A 12,376-nucleotide genomic window follows, 5' to 3' on the forward strand; every position below is an offset into this window, starting at 1 on the left:
TAATAAAAATCTTTGCTCCTCTACGTCTCAAAAAACAACAACAAAAAAGAAAGTTAAGAGACAACCCACAAAATGGGAGAAGATGTTTGCAATCATTTACCAGATAAGATTCTAGTATACAGAATATATAAAGAACTCTTACACTCAACAATAAAAAGACAAATAACTCAATTTTTTAAATGGGCAAAGTATTGGAATAGACATTTCTTCAAAGAAAATATTGAAATAACTGATAAACACAAGAAAAGATGCTCAGTGAAGGAAATGCAAACCCTTAGGGAAATGCACATCAAAATCACAATGAGGTACCTACCACTTCATGCCCAGTCGGGTGACTGCAAAAAAAAAAAAAGAAAGAAAGAAAGAAAAAAATTAACAAGCATTGGCAGGAAGGTGGGAATATTGGAAACCCTATATACTGCTGGTGGGAATGTAAAGGGGTACTGTCGCTGTGGAAAACAATTTGGCAGTTCCCCAAAAGATTCTGCATAGAGTTACCATATGACCCAGCAATTCCACTCCTAGGTATATACCCAAGAGAAATGAAAACATGTCCACACAAAAACTTATACACGAGTATTCATAACAGCATTATTCATAATAGCCAAAAAGTGGAAACAACGCAAATGTCCATCAACTGGTGAATGGATAAACACAATGCAATATATTCAGCCATAAAAAGGAATGAAGTATTGATATATGCTACAACATGGAGGAACCTTGAAAACATACTTAGTGAAAGAAGCGAGACACAAAAGGTCTCATCTTGTATAATTCTATTTATTTGAAACATCCAGAATAAGTAAATCTGTAGATTCAGAAAGTAGATTATTGATTGCCAGAAACTGCGGTAAAGGGGGGTGGGTGAGCACTGAGGAATGACTGGTAATAGGTATGGGTTTCTTTTTGAGATGATAAAAATGTCTGGCATAAGATAGTGGTGATGATTGCACAATGTTGTGAATATGTTAAAACCCACTAAATTGTACACTTTAAAATGAATTTTATGGTATATATCTGAATTTAATAAAAAGAAAAATAGCATACAAATTAGTGTGTAGAGTATGATCTCATTTTAAAAGAATAGTATATGTTACTTTAAAAGAGTAATATATAAATCAAAGAATAGAAGATATTAACAGTAGCAATATGGATGTTTCTATGTATCCTGTTTCCCCGAAAATAAGACCTAGCGGCACAATCAGCTCTAATGCGTCTTTTGGAGCAAAAATTAATATGAGACCGGGTATCATATTATACTATATTATACCTGGTCTCATATTATATTAGATCTGGTCTTATATTAATTTTTGCTCCAAAGGATGCATTAGAGCTAATTGTCCGGTTAGGTCTTATTTTCAAGGAAACATGGTATTACATATTCACATATGTTTTATAAAAATATGTATCGCTGTCTTACTTGAAAAATTGGGCAATAAAAGTTACTAAAGACAAACTAAAACAAAGTGCAGTCTATCTATACATTTAGACTCTCCCCGAGGCAGTTTTTCTGGCCTAGAGGGACAGTCCAGAATCGTGGTTAAGAGAGCAGTGTGGGGGCCACCTCACTGGGGTTCAAATACTGGCTATGTTGCCGACTTGCTCTGTAAGCTTGGACAAGTCACTCCTTGCTGTGTGCCCAGTTTTCTCACCTGTAAAGTGGCATCAAAATAATATCTGCTTCATAGGGCTCTATGGATTCAGTGAGTTAATTCATTTTAAGGTGCTTGGAACAGTGGTTTGCACATACAGTAGCAAGAATTTGATAAATGTTAGGCAGTCCTGGAGATGTTGCTTGGAGCCGCACAGGTTCCAGGCTGGGAAATGACCACATCTGACCTAAGGTCCTGTCAGGAGCCAGTGGGAGAAGGTTCTCTTAAGGGCCCACTTGAGCAAGCCCAGAAAATGCTTTCTGGAGCAGAGGTGCACCAACAAATGAAAGCACAGGTTTTCATTCACATGGAGGCAGGTATATGAAAGCGCATCTGTTACTCCTCACAGTGGGTGAACTGCTCAGGGAATAACTAAGTTCGTGTCTTCCATCACTCCAGTGATGAACTGGGTAGTGTTTGCTGTCACTGAAGTACAGTTGCTTTAGCTCCCTACCAAGGTGTCCTCGGCCTGGTGGCAGATGTCTGGAGTCCTGGGAGGAGAAAGGGGGCAGCTATAGTCACCCTCTCCCTACTTTAGTGGACACGAGGCCAGGGGCCATTCAGGAGACTCGGAGGCCTCTCATAGAGCCTTGACTATTAGGGCAAGAGTGCAGGCGAAGAAGAGGTAGGCGGCTCAGTTCTGCTAGGGGACAAACTCCACCTCCGTGTAACCTTCTCTGGCATGCCCCCTTTGCCTTCCTCTCTACTGCTCCCTCCTCTCCCCCATAAAGTCTAAAGGTGACAGCACCTTCAAAAATGTTCAGAGCAAATTTCTCTGGCACTTCCTTTCTTTCTGCTTCCTCTCAATCAAATGAGTAGTTACCCAAAATGCCAAGCTGGGGCTTGTAGCTGCTGTTTTTTTTGTTAACTTCCGCTTTTTTTTCTTAGAGTGCTTATGGAAGGCCTGTATGTCAGAAGTCAGCCCTGTGGCAAGAGGCAGAAGCAGAGATGGGTGCCCACAAAGGCAGTATTATTTCCCAAGGCAGCCAGAGAATTGTGGGTATTATGCCCTCTTCTCAGATGGAGGATTAAGACCCAGAAAGAGGGAGCAGCTTGTCCAAGATCACCCAGGGAGTTGATGCCAGAGGTAGGACTAGACTCAGGTCTCCTGATCCTCAACAGAGTGTAATTTTCCTTCCCGAATGTTGATGCTTAAAAGCAGGAACCCCAGAACCCCCGGCAGGTAATAAAGCATTAGAGAGCCAGGATCAGAATGACGAAGAAACAGCTATTTCCCAAGGATGCCTAACAGAATGACTTTGGGGAACTGTAAGTCATTCTGTATGGGAGGGAAGGCAGAGAAGACACAGGCAGGCTTGCACTGCTGAGGCTGGTGGGAGCAGATCCTGAAGGGTGTGGAAGCTGTTGTGGGGAGTTTGAATTTTCTTCTGTATGCCATGGGTGGACGTAGGACTTGATGGCCTTTATGCAGGGGAGTGATGTGGCTAGATCAGAATTCTAGGAAGGCGCCTTCAGGTGGCCAGGCAGGCAAGGTGGCCAGAAGACTTGGCAGTGGAAGGCTTCTCTGGTGATGACTGCCTATTTATATGTCGGCTGGGTGCTGTCTCATTGGCAGGGGGTGACAGGCCCAAAGATGCGGAACAGTATGTGGCTCTCTACTCGGTGTAGCCAAGAGTAGCAGGGGGTGAGTTGGGCTCAACTCACAAACCTCAAGCTCTTGGCAAACACTCCTTACTCTCCAGCTGACAGAGAGTAAACTATTCTCGGGGTGAACCTTAGCGTTTCATTGCCCAAATTGCTGCCTGGGGTGGGGCATGTGGTGTTGGTGACCATGTGCGCATGTTGAGTAGGGCAAGGAAGGAGCCTGGGGATTGGGGGGAGAGGAGCCTTCTAAACACGTGGCACAACTCCTATGGCTACGACACAACACGTGCTTGTCAATGGTTAGATAAATCATTATACACTCCTGACTGTGGCAGTAGCTGTGGCCTAATACTGGTGGTAGAAAATGGGCTATGACAAGAAACACAGCAATGGCAGAGGCGACTCATCCATCTCCAGTCCTCAGTCCTAAAGAGGACAGGACATACTCAAACTGCCCCAAAGAGAAAGGAGAGAAATCCTGAAATGCAAGTCCCCATAGGAGTGGGGACAAGTGAATTAAATTCTAATAGTCAAGCTGGCCTGGCACTTGATATTCACTGCTCCAAGACCCTCTTCCAGCCACAGTCCCTTCTAACCTGTAGCTGTTATTTTCAGCCTTCTATTGATTCCTTATCTGCCTTTGGTGAGGTGCTTTTCAAAAACAACAAAAACTTTCCCCCCAAGTTATTGTCCTATTTCTTTTTCTCCTTTGCACCATGAAGTGTTTGAGCCATCTGCACGCCTGTCTCCACTTCCTCACCCCCTCACCCCCAGGCCCTCCTCTCCTGGTGCAATTTGGCTTCTTCCCATCACTCTTCTAAAATTCTGCTTCCCAAAGATTCCTATGACATTGAAATTGTCACCCCCAGTATCCCCCCTTGAAGTGGTCTCTAAAATGACTGGGAGAAGAGGTGTAAAAAAAAAAACTGTTAGAGATTAGATTTCAATGTTTTTAATCTTAACAGTTAACATTTAAGTTTTTGTTTTCTAGTATATTTAGATTATGCTTGTATATGGTTTATAAATAAGTATAGTGTTCATATATGTAATTTATAAATAAACATGTAAAAAGGGTGTATGACAAAGACTTTTTACTGAAGGGGTACACGTTAAAAAAATATTTGGAGATCACTGGTTTTTTAAGATAAAGCTTAAACCTTTTATTATGGCATTCAAGGCTGTTTACATTTTAGCCTCAAATGATTTGTGGCTTCCACTTCCCTTTACCACATACAACGCTCTAACATAGTTGGAGCTACTACACATCTTCTAATTGTACCAGAACATCAAGTTTTAGTTCAAAGTATTTTGCACGTAGATGTTCAATCAAATCTGTTAAACCTCTCTGTAGCATTATTGTCATTCCATCAGCCTTGGAGCTTTCCTCCTTGACTCTTCTCAAGGGCACTATCCTGTTTTTTGCCCCTGCTGCTTTGACCATTCCTTCTTCACTGGCTGCTGCTTCTATCTTCACTCCACAAGTACTTACTGAGCCCCTGCTCTATCAGTGTATGTCATCATATTAAGTTGCCATTCATCCTATGCCTTGCTGCCTAAATAATTACAAATTATTACCAGCTTTGCCTCCTAAGGGAAGTTTGAGAATTTGAGGCCTATGTTTTGTAGACCATTCACCCAGAGTTTCAGGGACTCCTCCTTACAAACCATTTGGCTTGGTTTGTGAAGGGCCAATCTAATGATCCATTCTTTCCTTACCCCACACAAACTTGATTTGTGCTCATTTCCAGGAGACAGTGAACCATTTCAGAGTCTTCCCTAGTCTCACCTGTCCTGGCCCCTCACTCCAATTGTCTTCTCTCAGCTTATTTAGTGCACATTGCCTTGTTCCCCATCTTTTAATATCTATCTTCAGTGCCCCAAAATATTGTGGACAGCAATGGGCCTTTGGCTTTTTGCAATCTAAATTAAATTGAAGTTTATTGTGTTGTAAGCACTGTTCTGCTTTACATGTTTTTTTTTTTTTTTTTTTTTTTAATAAGCCCAGATGATGTGTACTTTTACCACCATTTTATACTGAGGCACAGCCATTTGCCCAAGGCTACAAGTGGCAGAACTCAAAATTGAACTCAGGTTTAACTCCAGAATCTGGGCTCCTTTCAGTGACTGCATGACTGACCCCACATTAGGTGGTGTAAAGTGCACAACAGACCCCAATCTTACCTCCGGGGACTCTCAGAAGTAGGTCTGTACCTCTGAAAAAAGCAGATGCCCTGTAGAGAGTAAGTCTCAACATGTATTTATCGCAGATAACATTCTCCCACTGAAATTTTTCTTTGCTGTTAGTGATCTCCCACAGTGCCTGTGGTTTGAACACTTTGGCATCTAATCACCTATTGTCCTGTACTGTTGTTTCTGGTGTATCTTTGCCTAATGGTAGAGAATTTTTCTTCTCTCAGGTCCAGCCTAGTTCCACTGGCAGATGTGGACATGAGGCTTGTTAGGTCTTCACTGCAGGAACTTCCTAGTCCACTGGTGAAGAGACTCAATGGCACTCAAAATCTAAGAACCTTCTGGAGTGTTAAAAATGCAGTCTTCTGATTAAATTTGGGGTGGGACCCCAGAATCTGCATTTTTAACAGAGGTTTTTCTTAGGCCACAGCCAACGGTTCAGTCTATATTCTTGCCTGTGAGGATGCCCCATTTAGGCAGGATTATTTCCTGGTATAATGATTTCTCTAAATATTGAACAGCTGAAGAATTAGAAGCTGGGCCTCTTTTGTTTCTGCATAGGCCACTTGGCAGGTGTTAATAACATCCTGACAGGCTGCTTGCCACAGGTGCATGTTTGACACGTGCACCCCGCTGGTACCATCCCCCATCGGGTCCTTCAGCCCAACCCAGGCCCCTATCCCTACCACCACCCTGTAGCAGTCGCCCTCTTCCAAGCCCTCAAACCCACCCTAGCATTTCCCTTCCCCCAACCTCCGGCCCCTACCTCCTCCCGGGGGAGCCATTCCCTCCCCCTTTTCTGGGTCCCCAGGCTCCTCCCACCCGAGAACATTTTTTTTTGTTTCTGGCTGAGTTTTCCAAGTGTGACTGGGGGTGGTGGTGGGCTGGTTAGACCGGAGGACATACTGCCACTCAGGTCCTACCGAATGGGTGTATTTTCCCATGTGAGAAAACACATTTTCTACCCGAGATGGGCAAAGGCCTCTCTCTGCAACGTGGGTGGAGGGATGTTATTCCACCAGCGAGACCCTCAGTGTACAAACATCCCAAAGCAGGCTCAGCCTGCTGAGTTCCTTTGTTGGGACAGAGAGGAAATGGAATCTTACCAATAAGGTGGAAAGGGCTTGAGAGAATACCAAGGACCCGCCTAGCACTAAAAGGGAAGGAAAAAAAACCACCAACAAAGAGTTTAAGATAGTTCCCAGCTTTTTCAAATATGAAGCATTTTTTAACCAATCCACTTTTTAATTTTTAAATTCTTGACATTACAGAACTAAACTGAAATTTATTAACATTCCACTCTTACATTTCTTATTGACAAACAGAAATAAAATTCATGAGCCAAAAACCCAAAACAAAACTAAAAACAGGGAAAAGCTTATAAAACTAAATATGGATCCCAGCATTAACAGCTGAACAGAGAATGTGATTTTTAAATTCTTAGCGGATGAAAGTCGTGTATAAACTGAACCCTTACAAATTATTTAAAACCTGGAATCACTGACCAGAAATTACACAGTTGGATCATGGGAAAACAGCAGAAAGGGGTTACGAGTGGACCTACACTGTTCTAGCTGCACCCCATGCCCTTCTCAGAGGAAAGCCTGGCATTGATTAGATACTGGGCCAGACTAATACTGGCAGCAGAACCAGTGATAGTAACCTGCCTACCAGAGGAGCCTTCCACTGGATTGGCAATTTTGATCTGGGCCCCGGACATCTGGCGGATCTCATTAATGTTGGCGCCTTGGCGCCCGATTATACAGCCAATTAAGTTATTTGGAATGGTGAGTTCATGGGTGGTTTGAGTAGATGCATCCAAACTTGCCCAATAGCCTTTCACCTCTGGAGAGCTGGAGTCAATTCCGGCGAATCCGGTCCCGCCGTGCATCATGGCAAAGTGAGACTGTTGTCTTGCCACCTGGTTCAGCTTGGCCAGATCGAGCGGAGAAATGGTGTGTTGTCCTTGAATCGAGTAGGCATCTAGAGGTGGTCCCTCCAGGTCATGGGTGGCGTGGGGGTAGCCCGCAGCGTCGCTGCACCGATCTTGGCCGCCCGCGCAGATAACTGGAGAGCTGGCCGGCATGGGCTGGTACGGAATGGTCATGACTCTCCCTTGCGGAGACTGGGAGAGCGTCTCCAGCATGACCAGGCAGATCTGCTTGACACACTCGGTGACAGACTGCGGCACGCCAGCAATGGTGATGGCCCGCTCGGTGGAGTTGGGCAGCATATCCCCCGCCACCTGGACCTGGGCCCCCGTACTCTCGCGGATCTCTTTGATCTTACACCCGCCTTTCCCAATCAGGGAGCCGCACTGGGTGGCCGGCACCACCAGCCTCAGGGTGACCGGGGGCCTGCTGGCCGCCGTGCTGTTGGTCATGGAGCTGTTGATATCTTCTTCCAGCTTGTCGATGATCATAGCGAAGGCCTTAAAGATGGCATTGGTGGGCCCGGTCAGAGTGATGATTCTCTCCGGACAATTCCCCTCCGAGATGTTGATCCGCGCGCCACTCTCCTCGCGGATCCTCTTAACCGACTCCCCTTTCTTCCCAATGATGCTTCCTACTTCCTTTCCGTGCATAAGCAGCCGAATGGTGAGAGTCACATTTAGTCCACTTTCAGTCACACCGGCATCCATGGCGAGCGGCGGGCGGCGTTCGGGGGAGTTGGGCTCGTTACGTGGTCAAGTCTTTGGTGGCTGGCGGGGGGAGGGGAGGTGTAGGCCCAAAACTGCCGGCGCGAGGCGAGCGAGGGCCGCGGGAGCGAGCGGGCGCGGGTGGGAGGCCGCAGCGTCGTCGCAGGGGCGGACGGCGGCGGCGGAGGGGGCGAGCGGGGCCGGGAGCGGCGGGCGGGCGGGTGGGCGAGGGCGCGGCGGTAGCGACTCCGGCGGCAGCCTCGGCGGTCTGGGCGGGGCGGGAAGCCCGCTTTCAACCCCGCGTACCCTCTGACCCGGAAGTGCTTGCTGCGCAGGACCCCTTGAAAAAAAAATGAGGACCCGTCTTTTTTAGGTCACAAGACTGCGCCAACCGATACATGGTACTTAAAAAAAACAAAACCTCTTAACAGTCTAGTATTGAAAGTAGAGCCCCGATGGGCAGAAGCTGTGAGTCCGGCAAAGTTTTAAAACGAGCATGTATTTTATTAACCCTAGAGGCACTGGCAGATGTTTGGAAATGTTAAGTGTTGTGAATGGGGACGACACATTATTTTCGGGTCCTGCAAAACCGGTCTGGTCACGAAAGAACACGGGCAACCCTGGCAGTAACTGCAGGCGGCAGCTGGGACGCCGCGGGTTTAAAACGTGCGCGTGAGGCGGCCAGAGCGCATGCGCAAGGGTGTGGGTGGACGGGAGGGGTAGCCGCAGTCTTCCGGGGGGGAGGGGCGGCGAGGCTTGCTGAGCGGGTGCGCGCGCGGGCGGGCACGTGGGGCCTTTTGGTCCTCGGCATTCGGGAGCCCCGCGCTAGCCACCCCCCTGGTTTCGGCCCCGTGGCCGCGGCGGCCGGTGAGGAAAAACACCGAAGCCCACTTCCCGCCGCCGCAAGAGCGCGGGTCCGCTCGTGGTTTCTGGGAAGTCCTAGAAACGTGGCCTTAAAAAAGAATGGCGTCCATTTACATAATGCTTTGTTTGCACTTTGCAAGTTTCTTTCGTTAAACCCGCAGAAACTCCGCCTCCTGCCCTGGTGTCGTTTTAGCCTCCGCAGCCTCCTCAGACATTTAAGACAATGGTGTGCTTCTTGGGGTTCCTGTTCCAACAACTGCTCTGGGGAGCTCCAGCGGTTTGCCCCGCGCAGTTTACCCTCCCGCTGCGGCCTAGCGGCCCTTTCCTCGCTTGGTGCAGTCGCTGCGCCCCGCACTCCGAGGGCGGTCCCCGACCCGCCATCTTGGAAGGCCTTTTCCTGTCAGTGCCGCTACCACATATTCTCGCTAAAGAAAGGTTGCTGGGCAAGCTGGTGTTACCAGTTGTTATTTCTGCCGCTTCCCCTTTGTCTAAGCCCCACAGAAAAGGCCGTGTGCGCAACGAGCTTCCTGTTCCCTCAGGGAAAGCAGCTAACGTGGCACTCCGCCCCCTCTTCCTTCCCCACGGGGGTGGCCGCCATGTTTTCTGAACACAAAATGGCGACACGTGGCCTGTATTTGTCGCCGAGAAATTGGGGTCAGCACGAAAGCTCTAGAATGCGCCCAGCCGTCACCCCCAACCCTCGAGCCGTGGTTGGGGGCCTTCCCGCCTAGCGAGTCCTTTAACCACTTTGATAAAACCATCCACAGGATGGTTCAAATCTCGTGGGGTTAATTTTAATGCACTTCTCCCATTAATTTGAAACGGGAACGTGAATAAAATGTAGGCATAATACCGAGTCTCTTGCTCATTTTAAATTTAATGCATAATGGGGGCCAATACCCATGGGTAACGGGCACCAAGTACCAAAGCGTTTAGGAATCACTTCCTTAAGGCATGAGATGGGAAATTACTTTCCTAGACTTCTAGCACAGCTTGTTGTGCTAGAGAGACCAAGAAATAATCTTATAAGTCTTCTTTTAAAAAAGACGATTTCCGTGAAACAACAGGATGCCTATTTTTTTCACAGGCCAGCTGGACAGCGAACGCTGTTTACCACACTTGGTATTCCTTTTCAGTTTAGAAGGGACAGACATTTATTGTGGATTTAACAGTGCCAGATCCCGTGCTAGGCATTTTACTGCATACCATCTTTAATTTTTACAACGATTTTCTGAGGTAGGTGGTATTGTTTCTCTCTCTCTCTTTTTTTAACAGATGAATTCACTTAGTCCCAGGGAGATGGAGTGATTCATTCAAGGTCACACAGTGTCAAGGATGGAATCCAGACCTTATTTCCTTATTGGTGAGCGCATTTCCAAATTTTTCTGTAAATCAGGATTTTAGAATTTAAGTGCTGTTTTAATGTTTAGGCGAGCTTGTCATTTAAGGGAATCCCTCAGGTAACCTTTTGGTGGGTGGTTACCCTCTATTTGTATCTGCTTGGGAATTCCCAATTTTTCCTAGTGTGAGCTATACCTGTAACGGCCTCAAATGCTTTTTTTTTTTTTTTAATGAGGTGTATGGGTGAGGATAGGGAGGGGGTAGTGATTCAACCCTGCCTACCTGCCTAAAGGCTCGAGTATATTGTCAGTCCAGCCCTGTCTGTGGCACTCTTGAGTCTATCTGGCTCTGTGGAGCAAGCAATTTCTTTCTATGACTCACTGGCTTCCTTCATTTATCCATGGGCTTGACTTCCGCCTTCCCCACCCCAACTAGGTAAAAATAAATAATTTTACACTGGCACCAAGTGTCCATTTCTCTGCAAATATTGACAGAGCATGACAGAGTACTAGATAAATCGTAGTCCGTAGACTGTTCACTTCACTGTAACAAATAATGTGGGCCAAGCAACAAATATGTGCCTAAACAGGGCTCTGCTTGTGTGGGTGTTAGAGATGGAGAGAAGGGCTTTTTGCTTCCTTTAACTTGCATTAATCTCACATACCAGACTTTCCGAAGTTCTTTCACATTACCTTATTTAGTCCCACAAACAACTTTAATAGGTAGGAGCACAACAGCAACAATGACGATAATAGCACTAAGTGCTTACTGTGTGCCAAGCACTGTTCGGAGTTTTATTCTATGTGTTAATTCAGTTCTCACATTTTTAGAAGCAAACCACTTTTAAGAAATAAATTTTACATAATGACGTGTGTGTGTGTGTGTGTGTGTGTGTGTGTGTATACCATGTGTATAACAAATAATTTTTGCAAAAGTGTTACTCTTACTACGTATTATGTTCTCTGGTAATTTTTATTCTCTTCTTCACATTAAAAAAGGGGGCACATGAAAACTAAAGTGATGAAAAATCCATTAGTAGGTTGTGACCAATATGATTAATGTTCTCATTTAATTCTCACCAAACCTGAGATGGGGGTGATGTTATTTCCATTTCATAGAGGTACAGAAAGGTAGAGGATTTTGTCTAAGGTCACATAGCTAGTAAGTGGTAAAGCAAGGATTTTAATCTAGGCAATCTGAGTCCAGAGCCTATATACTCAACCATTAAGTTAGATGTGGTCTCTGCAGAGGCCCTTACAGGGAGACAGAGTTGATTAGGGAATTAAAAATATTAGTAAATGTTAAAAACTAAGGAGGCAGCAAAAGGACTGAATTACGTATAATGAAGAATTATGCTGATGCAAAGAGTTCTGGTCCTCTAAATCTGCCACCTCTATATTTTCCCTAAAGAAGATTTTCTCCGTTGGGTTTTTCTTCACAAGACTTCTTATTATTTTAAGGCTTTTCTGCCTGAAACATTCCTTTAATTTCTTAGCTGAGTACCTCCAGGACTATACTCACCTCCTCAATGAAGCCTTACCTTTCCTAGCTCTCAGCATCCTCTCTTCCCCCAGAGTCCTGCAGCTTTCCTTTGAGTAGCCCACGTTTGGCTGTTGATTAAATTAGAGTATGTCTTTGTGTTGATAATGTGTTATACAGGCCACTGGTGCCTTGGGTGACCCTGAGATCTGGCAAAAAGGGTGCTGGACTTGGGAATCCATGGCTCTGGCTCCTAGCTCCAGCTCTACCACTAGTTAGCTTTGAGACTTCCATAACCTAGTTCATTTATCTGGACCTCAGGGTTTCCATCTGTAAAAAAAAGAGATTAAATGGTCTCTAAGGCCCCTTCTAATTCTGTCCAGGACGTGATGATACTTGCTAATGTTGGTTATTTATCCCTGGAAGGGAGGGTTATGAAAATACATATTTTACTCACTTATGGTAAATTCTTCACTCCCTTCCTCAGACCTGCACTATCATGTGGGTACGTGACTGAATTCCACACCATCCATTTTGCAGATGAAGCCACTGAGATATGGAGCAACTGACTAAATAGTTATCACCCCACCCCTGGAGCCTTACACAT

At 45.8% G+C, this 12,376-nt stretch overlaps 1 protein-coding gene across 1 annotated transcript; it reads right to left on the bottom strand.

Moving 5' to 3' along the window:
- Positions 1 to 6,635: 6,635 nt before the first annotated feature.
- Positions 6,636 to 8,402, bottom strand: PCBP1 (poly(rC) binding protein 1). Its single transcript, XM_019718535.2, has one exon. It carries the CDS (start codon positions 8,086 to 8,088, stop codon positions 7,018 to 7,020), a length of 1,071 nt encoding a protein of 356 aa, XP_019574094.1. The 5' UTR covers positions 8,089 to 8,402; the 3' UTR covers positions 6,636 to 7,017.
- Between the last annotated feature and the right edge of the window lie 3,974 nt (positions 8,403 to 12,376).

This window comes from Rhinolophus sinicus, chromosome 2 (genome assembly GCF_057876585.1).
Source record: "Rhinolophus sinicus isolate RSI-liver-muscle chromosome 2, RSI-T2T, whole genome shotgun sequence".
Lineage (NCBI taxonomy): Eukaryota > Metazoa > Chordata > Mammalia > Chiroptera > Rhinolophidae > Rhinolophus > Rhinolophus sinicus.